At 42.9% G+C, this 18,502-nt stretch overlaps 2 protein-coding genes across 17 annotated transcripts in view; one reads left to right on the top strand and one right to left on the bottom strand.

Annotated features, from left to right (window-relative positions):
* The window catches only part of CALCOCO2 (calcium binding and coiled-coil domain 2), a 755,339-nt gene that overhangs the window by 279,036 nt on the left and 457,801 nt on the right, over window positions 1-18,502 (top strand). The window lies entirely within an intron of this gene.
* HOXB3 (homeobox B3) overlaps window positions 2,902-18,502 on the bottom strand; it is a 79,588-nt gene continuing 63,987 nt past the window's right edge. For 3 of the 6 annotated variants that reach the window (XM_068263860.1, XM_068263861.1, XM_068263863.1), the window contains 2 exons: window positions 5,508-6,052; window positions 2,902-4,821 (listed from right to left, as the gene is read on the bottom strand). In XM_068263860.1, the coding sequence (XP_068119961.1) occupies window positions 4,076-4,821; window positions 5,508-5,934 (1,173 nt within the window). In that variant the 5' untranslated portion in view covers window positions 5,935-6,052 and the 3' untranslated portion in view covers window positions 2,902-4,075. Of the gene's footprint in view, window positions 4,822-5,507; window positions 6,053-8,231; window positions 8,648-8,758; window positions 8,955-9,205; window positions 9,225-18,502 lie in introns of those variants that run through there. The other 3 variants (XM_068263866.1, XM_068263865.1, XM_068263864.1) reach the window with 3 other exon arrangements.

The raw sequence follows: 18,502 nt of genomic DNA, 5'->3' as shown, positions 1-18,502 counted from the left end.
AAGGAGTGTATCCCAGTGGGGTCAGGGGTAGGCAAAAATCTGCACCATTTAAGTCATGCTAAACAAGTCAGAAGAAACCATAAATACAGTAGTGATTGCAGAGGATAAACTGTATTTAAAACTTGGGGTCATCTGGGGGAGATGATTGCACAAGGCTGCTGTGCTTTCCTGGACAAGTGAGAAACACTGAGGGAGCCTCCAAAATGAATCCTAAAAGAAAGGCTGCTGAGTAACAGATTCCTGAGGCACCTCACAAGAGGAGAGTGATCAATCTCTGGAGCAGAGAGGCAGTGTCAGCCAAGAATTCCACTCTTTATCACTGCGGACACAGGAAACATTCAGAGGACTCTACAAACAGCAAACCTTGTAGCAAGAAACTCAGGCAGAAAGTCAGCAGAAATGGCAATAAAATAACCTGATTCGGGCTAAAGTATCTGGGGGTGTGAGCAGCTTGCTGCCGGGGCTGGTCATGCACTTAGCATGGAAACTTTTGTTTCATAAAAATCTGTGTGGGTGGTGGGTGTCTATAGCAGGCACAATCCCAGCAAGGCTCAGTAAGGATGGAATGGTGACAAGAAGACTTCTGTGACCTGGAGCCTCTCTGTGTGCTGCAGAGGGGATGTCAACCTAATCCAAGATTTTTATTTCAGTGCATATTGCTTAACAAATGTCTCCATTCTGCAATATAGGACAAGGATTACAGCAGAACGCCAATCATTGATGGTGCCGAAAATGTCAACCCTGAAGCCAGGCCTACTGGATCTATTCTACAAAACTCAACGGAAAATGCTATGGACTTTTTACGTGTGTGTGTGATTGTTTGTGCTGGGGGGCTGTTTATTTCATTATTATGCTACATATAATAAGAGGTAAGGAATGAGATATGTAAGGATAGGCATGACGGTCTCATATCATTATGCAGCCTGTCTTGTTCTAGCATGAAGGCAGGCACAGATTCACAGGATGTATATGTAAATGATGACTCCATGTTGTAGGCTTGTATGGGGTGAGTTGGGGGATGTGCTTCGCTTTGGTGTATTATTTCCTTCATACACATACACCTTATACTATGTATTTGTGTGTTACTATTTAAACTATACCCACTCAAATATTAATCAATCTAGCACAAAACACAATCACTGTAGTGACACCACATATGGTTATATAGGTCCAGCTGCATGACTACCTAGCATTAGGTGTTCACCCATTGCTATGATTATCCATCCATCCATCCATCCCAGTGTGTATGTGTGGGATTTGTGGTGTTAGCTGTATGTTTGGGTCCTCTGCACCTTATTCCTGTGCTAGGTACATCAGAATATCCAGAGTTGCTGCAGCTGGGAGGATCTGTGAGCACAAAGCCTATAAACCTGCCATCTGCCTCTTCCTTCCTCAGCCATTCGCCATTTTCCGAGCAGAGAAAAATGGCGTCCATTCTATTGTAGGCAGCACATCAGGCAGACAGCACTTGTATAATCAGAGATGGGCTGCTTCTCACAGCGATCTCCTATAAAATAGCCAAGAGCAAATCGCTGTAATTTAATGTGCAGACTGTTGTGTGTGTCTCTACCGCTTGAGCATTACAATTGACACAGATTTAATGAGGTCTGAAGCAAGCATTGCTATTCTTTTCATTGTCACAAGATAAGGAAATGCAAAAGAAGCTTTATTATTGTTGTTGTTGTTATTAATAATATTATTATTATAAAACAAAAATGTTTTGATTGCAGGAGCTCTGATCTTATGTCTCACAATGCTACACATTAAAACGTCTTCCATAATGCAAACACTGCTGTCTTCTAGTTGTTGTCTCTGCATATATGTATAGTCTTCTTACATTTGTTTATAATAAAGTAATTTAAGGAGAAGAGAAAGCCGCTACTCACTACTCTTTCTTTCCTCACAGCCCCCCCCCCCCTTTTCTTTGTTTTTTAACCCTTTGTGTAGTTCTCTCTCCTGCAGATGTCTCATGATCTGTAAACACTGTTAGCCACTCTCTGCCTGTGCTCTCATATTACGTACATCCACAGTTTCTCTTATTGTTATAATCATTATTTTGTGTTCCTTTGCCTGGTGTCCTTTGTTTTCACGTCTGATGATTGCAGCTCTGGTCAGTATAGTGCATGTAGCCAGATCCATGCCATGGGGCCTTTGGTGAGACATCAATCCTTTCTGTACCTGGTCGGGGCCTGCAGAAGACTTCCCTGGAACAAGTATTTGCACAAGGGCCGCATGGTTTACTAAAGAGCCCTTTCTGAAGAAGCAAACACCCTATCTGTTTAATAAGCCTGTAATTTCCATTGAACTGATGGGACAAATAAACTAATCTGCGGGTCGATAATGTACAAATAAAGAAAGAGGTGTGTAAACTGCGCCGATTAGACGGATTTCACTGCCCAATCATTATTTTCTAAACAGCGTATTTTACAGACACTCAAACTTTTTGTACTTTTGTGTCATTTAGACTGAATTATGTATTTAACAAGGTAGACACTCATTAACTTAGGCCACTGAATTCAGTGCAGACCGGTGAAAACGGTCATATCACTGCCTTCAGTCCCTCTGTCTTGTGGTTCTCCTTGCTTTCTCACCCACTGTGTTTGCCCATTGCAGAAGGACAGTCACACAAATAGAAAGCTGACTCAGATAGCTAATATCTAGCCTTGTACACCATTCTGCAGGTCTCCGTGCAATGTGCCGCCTCATACAGCAAACAGACCAGTCTGCAATGATTCTATACATACAGCTTCATAATTACGGGCAAATATTGACATTCCTCAATACAAACATATCTGACATTAAAGCAAGTAGACTGGTAGTGAGGAGTGATCCGACTCTGTCCCAAGAACTGCACTAACTAATACAACAGGCATGTTTTATAACACAAAGTTTATTCCATATTTTTTTTTTCAACAGACAACTTAAAAAAAAAAGACCTACTAGGAACAAAGAGATCTCCAGAGGGTGTTGTGTAGCCTCCCTATTCATGGCTAGACAATAACAGTTGGATTGGTCTTTCCATACCTCCCGTAGGACTAGTTACATTATCCATTAGTACAAGAAAACTAACAACCTCTAAAATACTAGAATTAAATAGGCATTATTGTACAATGACAGGGTAACACAAACTTTAGAACAAGAAAATACCAAAAAAGTACAGTTTCCTTAATTATCATAAATACGTTAATATGCTGGATAAATAATACAAAATAAGGAAAATAAGAGTTCAACCGGCTTCCATAAGCAGCATTTATAAATAATCTCTACGCCTGACCCCACAAGCCTGGTCGGCCCCAGGAGCGAATGAGTTGGGCCCTGGGCTGCTCTCACCCTTGTAAACTCGAAGTGCAAATGAGATGTCCTCCCAGGTCGCTTAGCAAACACTGAGCATAATTCACTGTGCTTAGATTGGTGAGTAACATCTCCTAGTATAGTGTACCCTATACTATATACCCTGTATTCACGTTAAGACGAAAGAAAAAAAAATCAGCCCAGAGGACAGAAAATATTGTACCTTTTTTGTTTTGTGGAATCTAAGAAGTGGCACCAACGGTAATAAGCTAGATTCTTCAATGACCCTTTGACCTGAATGCCTAGGCCTCTACCATAACAATGTAACAATTTCCTATCATTGGAATTTACAGAACACGTTGATATAAAATAAACACAGTTGGAATCAACTATGCGCACACATTTGGTGATGGGGGTTTAGTAAATATTGAACCCTACTTGGGACTTGGAAGAGTGGTTAGTACCTTATTCTCATCTCATACTATTTTTATTCCACTGGAAATAGCTCACGTTTCCACTGTATGGTGTAATAAATGCCAATCTTATGAGCCTACAATAGACAATTTAAGATAATGACAGGTAATTCTACAACCAAAATACAGCTTTCAGAAGCACTTGCGTCGATATGATGAGCTTAAATTACAGTGCAGCAGGAATCCTGCAATACCCTCACTTTGTAATAAAATAAAAATATAATAGATCAAAACAAATGCTCCTTTTCTTTCACAGGCAGTGCCTTAGCTCAGCGCCCCCTGCAGTCTGCCAACTGATGTTTTTGTTGTCTTCACAAATGGGTCAGTTTAGGGGCTTCTTGGATCCTTCCCTGATGATGAGATGAGAGCTCTGTGTAGGTTGGGTGTGGTTCACAAGGTGCGTGATGCTGGCTGGTTGACATGGGAGGAGCTCCACTGTAGTCCATAGTGTTGGGCTGGTGTGCGAGGTGGTTCAGACCATACAGAGATGGGCCTTGTGCTGGCACTGAATCCACATAGTTCCCCCCAACATACACAGGGCTTCCTTGCATATTAGGAGAAACATAGCTGCTCCCATTCCCTTGCAAGCCATGGTGGTCATACTCTGGGGCAGTGTTTCCATACTTTTGTTGGGGGGGACAAGCTTTTGAAGGGGTCTGATAATAGGCATTTTGGTGGGGTTTGTTATTAAAGGGGGGTGGCGAAGGTGCCTCATAGTTAGCAGTCATTGAATGCATGGATCCCAGGAAGCCTGCAGAGGACTGCATGCTCAGGGGTGGAGTGCTGGTCGGCGATGGTCCTCCAGAGGATGAAGACATCCCTTTTAACTTCTGATCCTTCTTATACTTCATCCTGCGGTTCTGGAACCAAATCTTTATTTGCCTCTCGCTGAGGTTGAGCAAGTTGGCCATTTCCACCCTCCTGGGCCGGCACAGGTAGCGGTTAAAGTGAAACTCCTTCTCCAGCTCCACAAGCTGAGCGCTGGTGTAGGCCGTGCGTGCTCTCTTGGAGGCAGAAGAACCCGGGGGGCTCCTGTCACCACTGCAGCTCTCTGCCGCTTCAAATGAAATAAAAGATAATTACTACACTCAGAAAATTGAAAGCATGATTTCATAATAAATTCTCTAGCATTCGCCCAGACCTGGCCTTCCCCACATTAGTCTGCACTTCATAAGCCTGGCATTTATTAAGAGCTCTGCTCCCCAAAGCCGCCCTGCTTTATGGAGATTTGATCAAGCAGTGTAGACAGTTGCTTTATGACCTTTTATCTATGATTAAATTATGACTTCTGCACAGATAACATCACGGTTAAAATAACAGCCTCAGGTATTTGTGCACCAGCTTGCACAGCATCGCATAACCTATGTACACAAGCAGAAGGCTAGATCATGCTCTGCATAACTATCCCTTCTATACAGGCATGGTAGGTTATGAGCTAAAGCATTAATGAACAGAGACCCCGGGCGTCCAATCACCTTGGAGTAATCTTAGCCTAAAACTTAAAAGCTAGCATCTGATTGGCTGCCACAGGCTACTGCCCCTTTTGAACGTTACTGGGACATTTTGCGACAATGTTGCATTTTCTCAAAGGTATGGACTAGTGGACTTCTTATTTCAGAGGCAGCAGCATTCTTATTTTAACAAATATACAGTGTAATGTGGCGCTGAGGCTTTCCTGAACTACTGAAGCACACATTGTGTTACACATTGTAAAGAGCAGTAATGGCATGGAGAGTCCAGTACCTGTGACTGGGGGACTGGATTTCTGCTTGGAGTTTTGTCTCGACTCTTTCATCCATGGGAAGATTTGCTTGCTGGTTGTACTGGAGTTGGCCTGTGTTTTCAGGGAAGGGGACTTGTCGGCTCCAGTCTGGATGTTGCTGCTATTGTTGGCAGTAGCAGTGGGGTTCTGTTGGGGGGAGAGAGAGGGGGGCTGGTGGTGCTCAGAAGATAGGCTAGAACGCATACAGCTACCATTTAGGTTTTTCGGCTTAGCCAGTGGCCCATTGTGTCCCAGGGATTGCAGGGAGCAGGACGATCTCTGGAAGTCATTGTCGATGTGGGGTGAAGTTGCAAAAGCCTGCTGTGTCCCTTCATAACCCAGACCGCCTCCCTGGTACGAGTAGCCTCCAAACAGACCGGGGTTGTCATAGTAGGATGCTTTCTGCATGTCCTGGATCCCCAAATTGTATTGTCACCTAGTCGGAGGGTGTCCCCACCCTTACAGAATAACATTGGCACCCCACAGTCACCTGGCACGGACGTCCCTTGTATTGTCTGAAGGCAACCTAGGAGATCAAAGGCAAACACAAAAAGACTGTTAGAATACTACAGCACAATAGCTTGTTCAATTTAAACATCACACAATGCATTCAGTATTATTATATGTAAGAAATACATTTGTGAGATGGAAAAATGGATACGTTCATATCAATAAGTGTAGCCTTCAAAATGTAGACTTGGGCGACATCCGCTTCTTCTTGATATAACACCATAAATAGTCAGTATTTTATTTATTGATAAGAACATGTTATGAACTCTCCTTACACACCTCTGCATATAGAACGATGGACTCTTTGTGATCCATAAAGTACAGATGGAGCCGGAAAATGCATTCTTACATTGGAATTATAAACAATAACGCTTAAACGTCTCTTCTTCATCTCTAGCTCTGAGCTGGCCAAATAAAACTCCCAAACCAGAAAAACTCGCACGGCTGCCTGTGCCGGGAGCGTTCAACTATAGCACAAGAATTCAGGATAATAGCTGCTGTCCTGAGCCCAGAGCTATGATGTATGAGGGTCAATCCAACAGCCGGGAGACCTCAAACAGCTCCACAATCCCTTTTATCCCTCACCAGAAGAAACACAACTGAATGTTCTTTGTGATTCCTAGCCTAGCCTTCTAGCTGCATTTCATTATTTTGTAAAATAATAATATAATAATGATGATGATGATAATACCAATAATATCACCAATAATAATAGTAAAAATAATCATGCTTTTGTATATTGGTGTATTACCATAGTCTGTATTATTATGTACCCCATGTTTGTTTCCTACACTGAATATTGTGGCGCTGTATAAATCAATAATAACAGTATTAGAGTTACACCTCCAATAGAAATAGCTGTTGCAAGCACATAGCTGGATATTCTAAACCACAGGAAAATCCTACCACCACTCAGAAAAATCCTACCACCAATACATAAAGCATATATTATCCTCTGGTAGGCATTTACACGTGGGAATATGTGTGTACAGTGTATATATACACACACACACACACACACATAGTGTTATAGTAATACATAGTAGTATATATTTCAGTGATATATATATATATATATATATATATATATATATATATATATATATATATATATATATATATATATATATATATATATATATTCGATCACACTGAAATATGTTCTTTCCCTGTGATTTATGATATAGGAGTATAGTTGTGGCTGTCAGCGCCGAGTATTGTGGGATGTGGCTGTGTGACACGAGGCCTGGTTTTGGAGTAAACATTTTGGCCACCTGAGCTGTGCACCCTCTGCCTCTCTCCCAGATAATAAAATGTTTGGAATCCTATAATAATGGCAGATAGGAGAGCGGGTCTGGTCTGGGCAGCTTTTGTACCTTGTCTCTCCACACGTCACAAATGTCGCTCATTTATCTTTGTCGGAATCCTAATTATTTACTCCAAGGAATTGTTTCAAGAAAAAAAAATCTCTACCTGAATAATAAATATTAAATGATACGGAGTTCCAATTAGCTGACACTTCCCCCTCTGTTTTTCCAGTTGCTTATTTTAGAACAGCCTTATTATTTTATTAATGTTTTATTTATGTTAGGAGGTAAAGAACTTCAGTAACCTGCATCAAACTTTATTGCTCAAAGATTATGCATCCTGTTTCTTTCTACGAAAACTGTATTAGTTAAACAAAAAGAAAAAAAAGGCTACAAATTAAAAGGTTTAATACAGACACTAAAAAAGAATAGATAAAAATATATCTATATTGCTGCATATTTACTGACTGGTGGAAGGAAACCAAATACTCAGATCATAGATAAATAAACGAAATACGCACCAAAATGATAAGAACAGGTAAAAGAAATAATAATAATAAAAGCAACAATATATTATTTGTGGCTGCCAGAGCCAGAGACAATAGCTGATGGCTGAGTGCACCTTGATGTGCCTGTCTAGCTACAAGTCTGCATGCCAGGAAAAATAGGCACTATTTTGCTACTTGTATTTTTTTTTGATTATTCACCTAAACAGATTGCAGCAAATAGATGTTTAATGAGCAGCTAAGAAACATGGAAAGAGTGTGAGCGGAGGGGAGCTTAAGGCAGCTGTGAACTCTTCTTGAACCGAGATTGCAGTCATATGGTCATAAATCACTGGGACACAGACTCCGCCATTCACTGATAGACTATTTGGGTCCAGCTTACCTTAGCAGACTCTGACGAGCAAACCACTAGCAGACATCCTATATATCCACTTCCAGCGCAATCAATAGGCAGCGAGTCCTCCCTGGCAGCCTGGTGAGGAGCATGGGGACCCGGGCAGGAGCCCAGGAGGGAGAGAGGCTCCTGGAGAAGGAGGCAGAGCTGGAAGAAGATCCGTGCTAATCTCAGGGCTTTCAATGGACAAGCTGAGCTTCAAGGCTGCCCTATACACCGCCCTACTCTCCCTGCTAACAATGGCCTCAGCTCCTCACCGCGATGCAGCCGCAAAATAGCACGCACAATCCAGATTGCCAGCCAGGAAGAAGCCATCGATGAGATAATTATCCCCCAAAAATCACCCTTTGCTTTTTACACCACAAGTCAACGGCAGTAATTGCTCTAAACACAGCGTCACCACTGAGGGATTATGCTAATTACAGACGTGGGCAGAGGCCTAGTCTTGGAGGTAGTAAGAGTTCTCTCTCCTACTGTTCAATTAGCTAGGTGCCAGTCTAACCGCCTGAACTCACCTTCGCCGGGCGTTTAGAGAGCGTCTATTTAATCCGAGGCGCCTGCTTGTTTCGCCTGCCATTGCTTGCCGTTTAACCCCTACCCCGCCTGCAGAAGCAGCTGCACATTCCTCCAACTCACTGCACAAGTTCGCGTGGCAACGATGGGGTTAACTGACAACATTGTTTGGACTTCTGTTTGAAGAACATGTAGGTGTATAACTATAGGGTGTCATTTTTCAGTCGCTCATCATAGCTTCCTATCTCAAATGGCTTCTGCTGCTGCAATAGGTGCAATAAGCGGCAGGTATGGCTTGCTGTGTGCAGTAAAGTGACTCGCTATTTCCCTTCAGGGCGTCATTGAAGATTACAAGCAGAACTGTCACATTTCAGTTTTCAAAACTTTTAGAGGCTTCCTCTCTCTCGGTGCAAATTCCAGAGTAAAAGAGCAGTGGAAGTATTACTTACATAATCCCATGATGGCTTGCTCAGGTCTGTACAGCGCTCCCTGCAGTCAGACACTTTCATTGCCATAATATGGAGAAGTTTGGGGAAGGGTTAATCCACCGTTGGTGTGCAGGTGAGCAGATGATAGGACAGATGTGTGGGCACCCCCTGGCACAGCTAAGTAGCATTGGAAGCTTTGGGCATTTCTCTTTATGTATTATGGACTGCATATAAAAGAAGTCTATTCATATTTAAGGCAGCAGGAGTGAATTATTAAATGAGAAATAAAATATAAGGAGGATCAGGGTTGTGTTTACACCACATATTCAGTCACCTGCAAATACATTATAGAAAAAGTAGGACTTCCGCACAGGGGAATAGTTGGGGGTAAAAAAGTGAATCTGATTTACTAAAGGAGTAGTCCAGTGAAGTGAATAACTGCTCACTACAAATCCCAGTCATTTGCAGAAATGTGTTAACTTTTTAAAGGAGAACTCCAGATTAAGTTTTTTTTAACTTTTCAGTCAGGCATTATTTGTTTGTATTATTTATTTTAATACATGTATAAATCAGTATTACCATAGGTTAACAGAAACTATGACAAACTCAATGCAGAGCAGAAAGCAGTACTAAAGTTGATTGGCTCCATTGTTACGGTAAGGCAGGTCAGGCAGGCCTCTTTTCCATGAGTAGCTGAAGGTGGGGAATTCACTGCCTGTCAGCGCAGGTCCCATTCACCGGATGGGTGCTTGCTAGCACTCTGCATCAGTGATGGACAGGTTACAACCACCCCTCCCCCCCTTGAAGTTGTATTTGAGCACAGCAGTTGCCATTTTCGGATACTACATGTTTTTGGTCCCCAGGTAATGTTGCCCCGCTGGATGTCAAATGCGACACCTATGGTGTTACCAAACACTGCCATTCAGCTGCATGTAATTGCAGCCAAATGGCACTTGTGGCCTGCAGCTGGGAGGCTGAACTGTCCAGCAAGTGCGCAGTTCAGCCTCCCAGGGAAATGTGGCACTTTATTTGGCCTGAGGAAGTGTGGCTAGATCCTACGAAACGCGTTGCCTGTGCTTAATTGTTATTAAACTTCTTTATCCAAAGTGATTTGTCGTCTATGAGGTAAGCCACCTCTTCCTTTCAAATTTTATTGTTTTTAAAGTGATTTATACACCAACTGGGCGCCTCTTCACCTCCTGATGTTTAGAAGGTGTTCACCACTCCTGCAATGCTGCTTGTGGCATTTTATTATACGTGGAATGAATGCACTAATCACCACAAGTGAATCTGCTTTGCTGTTCCTGTAGGCTGCTGTGGTATTAGTTTTCCTATTCCAAAAACAATGGTTTTTCAATGGTAAAATGAATGCCAAGATGTTTGTGTGAGCGAATCTTTACTGAGATGCATTGGAGTTGATATACTTTGGGTGTTGTGCAGTGGCGTAGCAATAGGGGTTGCAGAGGTAGCGACCGCATCGGGGCCCTTGTGTCATAGTGGCCTCAAGCACAATATTAACTCTTTATTGGTCCTGTGCTGCTAACCACTTGCATAGATGCTTAAAATAGTAGTAATCATAAACAAACTGTTCCCCATCCCCTACTTGCACCTCTGACACTTTGGAAATCCTTGGCAGGTTTTGGTGCACTGTATCAATTGTTATGTATGGAGTGCTTGGGGGGCCCGATGTAAAACTTGCACCGGAGCCCATAGTTCCTTAGCTACGCAACTGGTGTTGTAACTGACACTGTAACGTGGTGCGATTCAAAGTCTATTTATTTATTTTATGTAAAGAGAACCTGTAACAAAAAAAAGTTCCCCTGGGGGGTACTCAACTCGGGAGGGGGAAGCCTCAGGGTCCCAATGAGGCTTTCCCCTCCGCTGTAGCTTCAGGCAGTCCAGCGCTGGCTCCCCCGAAGTGTCCCGGAATACTCCCTCGACAAGCCTGACAAGCGCTGATAAGCACTGATTTATTTACCTCTCCTGGGTCCAGCCGGGGGGCGCTGTTGTGGCTCTCCGCACGGAGATAGGCGAAAATAGCCAATCTCTGTCGGGTCCGCTCTACTGCGCAGGTGCAGGAGACTTGTGCCTGCGCAGTAGAGCGGCTCAACAGCGATCAGCTATTTCCGCCTATCTCCGAGTGGAGAGCCGATACTGCGCCTGCGCTGGAGCCCGGGAGGTAAATATTTACATCCCCGCTGTTTGGGGAGCTTTATCACCGTTACCGTGGGACCGAGGAGGACGGGGGAAGCCTCAAAAGGATCCGGAGGCTTCCCCCACCCGAGGTGAGTACCCCCCAGGGGAGCTTTTTTTCATTACAGGTTTTCTTTAAGTATTTATATAGCGCTGACATTTTACGCAGTGCTGTACAGAGTATATTGTCTTATCACTAGCTGCCCTTCAGAGGGGCTCACAATATAATCCCTACCATAGCCATATGTCCATGTTTGTATATTGTAGTGCATGTATCATAGTCTAGGGCCAATTTAGAGGAAAGCCAATTAACTTATCTGTATCTATTTGAGATGTGAGAGGAAACCGGAGTGCCCAGAGGAAACCCATGCAGACACGAGGAGAACATACAAACTCCTTGCAGATGTTGACCTGGCTGGGATCCAAACCGTGGACCCAGCGCTGCAAGGCAAGAGCGCTAACCACTACGCCACCATGCTGCCCACTGTCTATGAACAGTTTCCACCCGTCAGTTATGTTGCGCTACCACAGATTCCATTGTCACAATGCAGAACATACAGTGCATACTCTGGTGTTGACATGTGATTTGGAAATAAACTATGCTTATTGAGAAGCTGGTGTGCTGACAGACTACCTCTACTGCTTGGATTACGTTTGGGTGTTGCTTAGCACCCTAGGTCATGCACCCAGAGGATTACAAGGACAAGTGTGCTGCTCTGTACCTTTCTACTAACTTTTCTTATTTCTCTCTGCTTCATACACAATAGGGGAATGATACCTGAATGAGTTGTGCGCCCCCTCCTATACTGCGCCCTGAGGCTGGAGCCTCTCTCGCCTCTGCCTCGCCTCGGCCCTGATAGGAAGTGTTTCCGATGCTGAAAACTGCATAATTACCATAAAATACTGAATAAATTACTGAATTCTCCTATATGTCACTAAAGTGCATATTTAAGTAGCACAAGTTTGCAGTCCCAGCCTGTGACTTTTCAAAACTTAATAAACTGCGCTTGTGGCAAGATTTTATTTTTCAATGAGTCCTAGATTTATAGAAAAGATGTTCTTGCTGCGGATGAGGCACATGACCGCAATAGCACGAATACATGGTGATCTTTCAGCAGTCCCACTTATGGCTTACTATTACTCAGGCATGATATGCAAACATTTGTCACCTAACAGCAGACACTTTCCAAGAAATAATCCATTTGAGGTTTGCTGCATGACTTAGGTTCTCTTGTGTTCTCAGCGTATCAACCCCACATCATCATGTTGGACCACATTTCCCAGCATTTCTGGTACCAGGTTTATTTCTGAATATTTTAATTAGAGACTATGCACCTGATTTTCTAATCTTTTCTAAGGATGAAGGACTGTGGAGATTCTATGGACCAGGGAGTAGTGATCATTTCTACAACTCGATGGTCATCAATTTTCAGAAGAAATATTTCAATCAAACCACTGCCACCGATGTTTTGCTAATCACTGCATTACAATGCTTTCCTGATCCAATTGCAATCAATTTCTCAGACAGAATCAAATAACAGAGGCCCTAGTTTTTAAAATAGGTGCTGACATGGTGCAGTTAGGCCTCTTTTCCACGAGCAGTTGATAGGCAGTGAAATGCCTCTCAAACTCTCACAACTGCTTGCTGCTGCCTGGTAACTGTTTGCTGAGCACACAGTTCAACTGTCCGTGGAAAAGAGACCTAACTCAGAGTGACCAATCAGAATCTTTTATCTAGACATTTGCTCCAGTTTTGCATTAGTTCTGCTCCAGTTTTAGGTCCCTTTTCCACTATGAAACACAATTGCAATCAGTACTTGAAAATGTGTATGAAATTCTCACTGAATAGTGCTGGGCAGCATCTGTTGCATCTGTATTAATTGACTGCTCTTGTTTTCTTGTGTGTGCACACTATTCCCACCCTCCTCCATCATTACTATGACATCATGGCAGTCAGACATAGGGCGGTAAATGAGATGCCAATGATTCTGATGCACACTTTATGCTTATTTTAGGTCGCACTCACAGTGCCACGTTGTGTAGCTGCATTATAAAGTCTTATAACACAGCTTACTGCTCTGCAATGCTAATCCTATGGGACGTTTACAGTGCAACGTTAAAGTCGCGTTGAAAAATGTTGCGTTGTGGTAACTTACTGCTTGCAGGAATCTTAGGCCTCTTTTCCAAGGACTGTTGAACTGTGTGCTCAGCAAGCAGTTGCCAGGTAGCAGTGAGCAGTTATCAGGCAGCAACAAGCAGTTTTCAGGCAGCAGTGAGCAGTGAGAGTTTGAGAGGCATTTCACTGCCTATCAACAGTCTGTGGAAAAGAGGCCTAATTCTGAGCTGGATAAATTTGCATAATATTTGTATCAACTCTGCTTTATTAGCATCTCATTAACCATTCCTAGTCAGTTTACACTATGTATATTGTATAACACCCATGCTACAATATGGGCATAGCACACATATAACACACACTCTGCACGTCAAAATGCAGCCGACCACTGTGAACGGGACCGATCTGTTACAACACAGAGATGTGAGCATGGGGCTTTGCACCCTGAGCTTTACCAGCCCGCATGGTCCATGGCAAAGCCTCCCCCTCTCCCCCGGAGCCCTTGTCCAATTCATGAACAAGTGGCTCTTCCCCACCTCCGGAGCCCCAAGAGGAGGAGGGGTTGACGACGCCCTGGTGGGGGTTCATGGTGGCATCTGGGAGTCCTCTTTAAGAAGGGGACCCACAGATGCCCGCCCCTCCCCAGGAGAAATGAGTATAGGGGTAAACGTACCCATTTCCACAAAGGGTTAAATGAAATAATAACACAACCACGAAAAAAAGTCTTAATCAACTTATTCTTAATCAACCAGAAATACTTACCTGTACCTTTTCAAAAAATGTTTCCACGTCAATATCCTCAGAAATGTCCCACACCAATATCCTCTAATGTTGCAATCTCGATTGAAGATCTCTGCGCACCCGCCACCACACACCGCCACTCCCCGCACAGCTCTAGCTATACTTAGTATAGCTAGAGCTCCGTACATCCCTCCTGCATGGTTTTTTGCTCTCCTCCCCGCCCACTGCACCTATCACGCCCACCCACACAGGCACCCTGTAGCACCCATAACACGCTGATAACAGGGTGCTATGGGTTGTCCAGGGTGCCAGTGTGGGTGGGGACGATAGGTGCAGTGGGCAGGGAGAAGAGCAGGAGGACAGAGCTCTAGCTATACTAAGTGTAGCTAGAGCCAAAGCATCTGTAACGACCTTCCCACGTCTGACTTTGTGTACAATTACGGCCTGAACCTGACCACGCTTTACTCATTATTACCATGTATTGCACTAGTTACGCTACTTCATCACATATCAGCGTGATAGCATCTTTACATTTGGCTCCAAGGTTCCCCATTGGTCTGTTAATAGACCAATGGGGAGCTTTGGAGCCAAATTCAAAGATACTTCAGCTCAAGCTATACTTAGTATACTTAGTATAGCTAGAGCTGCACAGGGAGCGGCGGTGTGTGGCAGCGGGTGCGTGGAGATCTTCAATCAAAATTGCAACAGGAGGATATTGGTGTGGGACATTTCTGAGGATATTGGAGTGGGAACAATTTTTTTTTTTAAAGGTAGAGGTAAGTATTTATGGTTAATTAAGAATAATAAAGGACTTTTCTCGTTGTCATGTTTTTACTTCATTTAACCTTTTGTGGAAATGGGTAAGGGGTATTTTGTACCTCTATACTCATTTCTCCTGGGGAGGGGGCTGGTATCTGGGGGTCCCCTTCTTAAAGAGGACTCCCAGTTGCCAACATGAACCCCCACTCCAGGGCATCATCGCCCCTATCTCCTCTTGGGGCATCGGAGGTTGGGAAGAGCGCTTGTATTGGACAAGGGTTCTGGGGGGGAGGGGGAGGCTAGTAAGCCTCTCACAGCCAGAGCCCCCCCATACCATGCGTGCTGGTATAGCTCAGGGTGCGAAGCCCCTTGCGGCCGGGGCTCCACATTCTGGCTATCCCAGACTGCATGGGGGACAAGGGGTTAAAGAGGCTTGGGAGGGGGAATCCCACGTCTTTTTTTTTTTTTACATTCTGAACAAAAAAAAAAGGTTTATAAAAATAGGTATAGTTGCCACGGATCGTTATACAGCCTTATAGCGGCGGTATAGCGATCCCTGTCAAAAGCGTTGCCACTTCCATTGCTACATTATCTGTCATTTACCACATTTAAATGTATACTTTTTCCTATCGTAATTTAAAATCAATTTTCTCCAAAACTATAAGGTCTTTTTGAAAAAAAAAATCCTCTTGTACCCACTTTTCTCCTTAACATACCCATTCTAACTGGTAAGGGGGCTTTGCTATTAACAGCAAAAGTCGTTAAACATTAGGCCAAAATGCAAAAAATTTTGCGCATTTACATGGAAAACCTTGTAAGCAAAAACGCAAAAATTTAAGCATATTTTCAAGGAAAAAATCTCAAAAACGAAAATGGCATTTTCGATGTGAAAATGCCTTTGGAGAAAATTTGCAAGCAACACTAATCCCTAACAAAACCTGTAACCTAAAGGAAAGAAAGAAAATAGGCTGCTGTGACTAAATGGGTTTAAAGTAAATCTGAAGCAAAAATAAACTTATGAGATCAGGGGTGTAACTAGAAATCTGTGGGCCCTCCTGCAAATCTTTGGATGCCCCCCCGCACACATGGTGTACAGAAAACTGAGACAGACCTCAGCTTATAAAACTCACTCTCTAGAGGAGCAGAACTGGCTCTGCAAGCTTCTCCTACATCACTACAGTACTCAGCACTTGTGGAGGGGTAGAGAGGTTGTGGGCGGGGCTCTGCAGACTCCTCCAGCATCACTACAGTACACAGCACTTGGGGATGGGTAGAGAGGTTGGGGGCTGGGAGGTGTACACAAGAGCCTGCTGCACACTGAATAGGGACTCTGTCTTTGTATGATTTGATATCAGTGGCTGAGCAGAGGCAGTCATTAGAACAATTGTGCAGACAACAGAAAGCTTTTTCTCTCCATGCCCTTAGTTGTTAGTGTCTCAGGTGAGGGAAAATAAACTTTTCCCCCACCCCATTGTGATGAGGTGATGAATTGTATGCATAGTACGTATAATAAATAGAACATTAGTAGCAAAGTAAAGAGTTTCATATCCCAAAAACATACAGATAGGTTAATTGGGTTCGCCCAAAATTGGCCCTAGACTACGATACATATACCACATGATACATACATAGACATAAGACTATGGTAGGGATTAGATTGTGAGCCCCTCTGAGGGACAGTTAAGTGACAAGACAATATATACTCTGTACAGCGCTGCGTAATATGTTGGCGCTAAATAAATACAAAATAATAATAATTATGTTTTCCAATACAGAAAGAGTTAAAAAACTTGAGCTGTTATCTATGCAAAAGAGTTTATCTGCGCTAGTGAGGGAACTCCTGTTTTCTGAAGCACTCAAACAGCCAAGAAACAGAGACAGCTTGGGATAAGGTTTTACTGCAGGACAGTTCAAAGGTTCATTACTTCTGCTTTGTTTTACAGCTTAAGAGACAGAGTGTGGATTATAAACTGCAACTGTGACAGTATGATGCAATTTTATAAAGAAAGCTATAACTGGAAATTAAAAAATATGAGACTCTTTTTTTTGCTACTAATATTCTATTTTATCGTACTGAACATAAAATTAATTTTCTCATAAGCTTATTTTTGCTTCAGATTTCCATTAAAGTAACCTTAAATAAATTGTAGCTGTCATATTTCTGGCTGCTAGAGTGTGTGCTCTGTATTCAGCTGATGATTTACCACAATACTAATGCATATACACAGTATAGCAGCCTGTGGACATTGCAACCATGTGCATCATGTTTACTGCAGGCCAGATGCCTGTAAAATTTACAGGCAATCTCTGAATGTAAACATTGTGACAAGTAAACAGTTTATACTACAGAGCTTTATTGCTGGCCTTATGCTTTGGACCAGGCACCCTGCTGAGTTGTGAAGTTGTAAAATGTTGCCAGTACAGCTGTCCATACTTACCTCTTGTAAACAGAAGTTGAGGACATAAAATAACTTTTCTAGTCTATCATCTGCTATTTTATCTGACACGGAGACTTAAAGGGAAATTCCAAGGGTGCTGCACAAGACTTTTAATCATAAAAACATCTTTCCATTTTAACCTGCAGCCAGCTAAGAATTTTCAAACAAGATAGAAGCCTAAAACTGCAGTTTGGCAGCAATGTTCTTTGTTTGGAGTACTGTTGGCATAAAACTGCCCAGAAACCCACACCCTTTTGCAGGACTACTTACCTGCACAGGGCAGCAGCCTTTGTTAGGCCTGGAACCCACTACAAATCGCTAGCGCAATCGCAAGCGTTTTTAATTAGTATTTTGTAAGAGATTATTTTAAGAGTTTTTCCCGGTAGCGATTGTGATAGTGATTTGCGGTTAGCGATTTTAATTCAGATTGGTCCTTTCAAATTATTGTAATTTTTTTTTACAGTTTGCAGTAACTTAACCACTTAAGTCTAACTGGACGAACATTCTCGTCCAGATAGGCTGCGCGCACTCCCGCCGGCTGCGCGCACTCCCGCCGGCTGCGCGCACTCCCGCCGGCCTCGCGTGCTCCCGCCGCTGGCCGTTAGCCCAGCTATCAATGAATGGGATTATAGCTCCCATTCATTGATCAAAGCCCCCTGCAGAAAAACCGACAGCCTCTTATCAGAGGCTGCGGTTTTTCTGAGTTAAAAATGTTTCCCATCCTCATTCATGTTCCTGGAAGCGTGATCGTATGCTTCCAGGACTTTTTGACTGTGGCCATCTTGTGGCCAAATAGTGAAACTACACCCATATCCATTTTTTTTTAATTAAATAAATACATTTTTTTTTTACATTTAAAATTAGCTGTTTACCTCCCACACCAAAAATCACCCAAAAATAATGTATAATTAAAAAAAAACATAAATAGTTACCTAAGGGTCTGAACTTTTTAAATATGCATGTCAAAGGAGTATATCAATATATTTTTTTAAATGATGGGCTTGTAAACAGTGATGGACGCAAATTTAAAAAAAAAATGCACCTTTATTTCCAAATAAAATATCGGCGCCA

The sequence above is a fragment of the Hyperolius riggenbachi genome, chromosome 12, assembly GCF_040937935.1.
Source record: "Hyperolius riggenbachi isolate aHypRig1 chromosome 12, aHypRig1.pri, whole genome shotgun sequence".
NCBI lineage: Eukaryota > Metazoa > Chordata > Amphibia > Anura > Hyperoliidae > Hyperolius > Hyperolius riggenbachi.
Note: the sequence above shows the minus strand (reverse complement) of the source record. Positions and strands in the feature narration are given on the sequence as shown.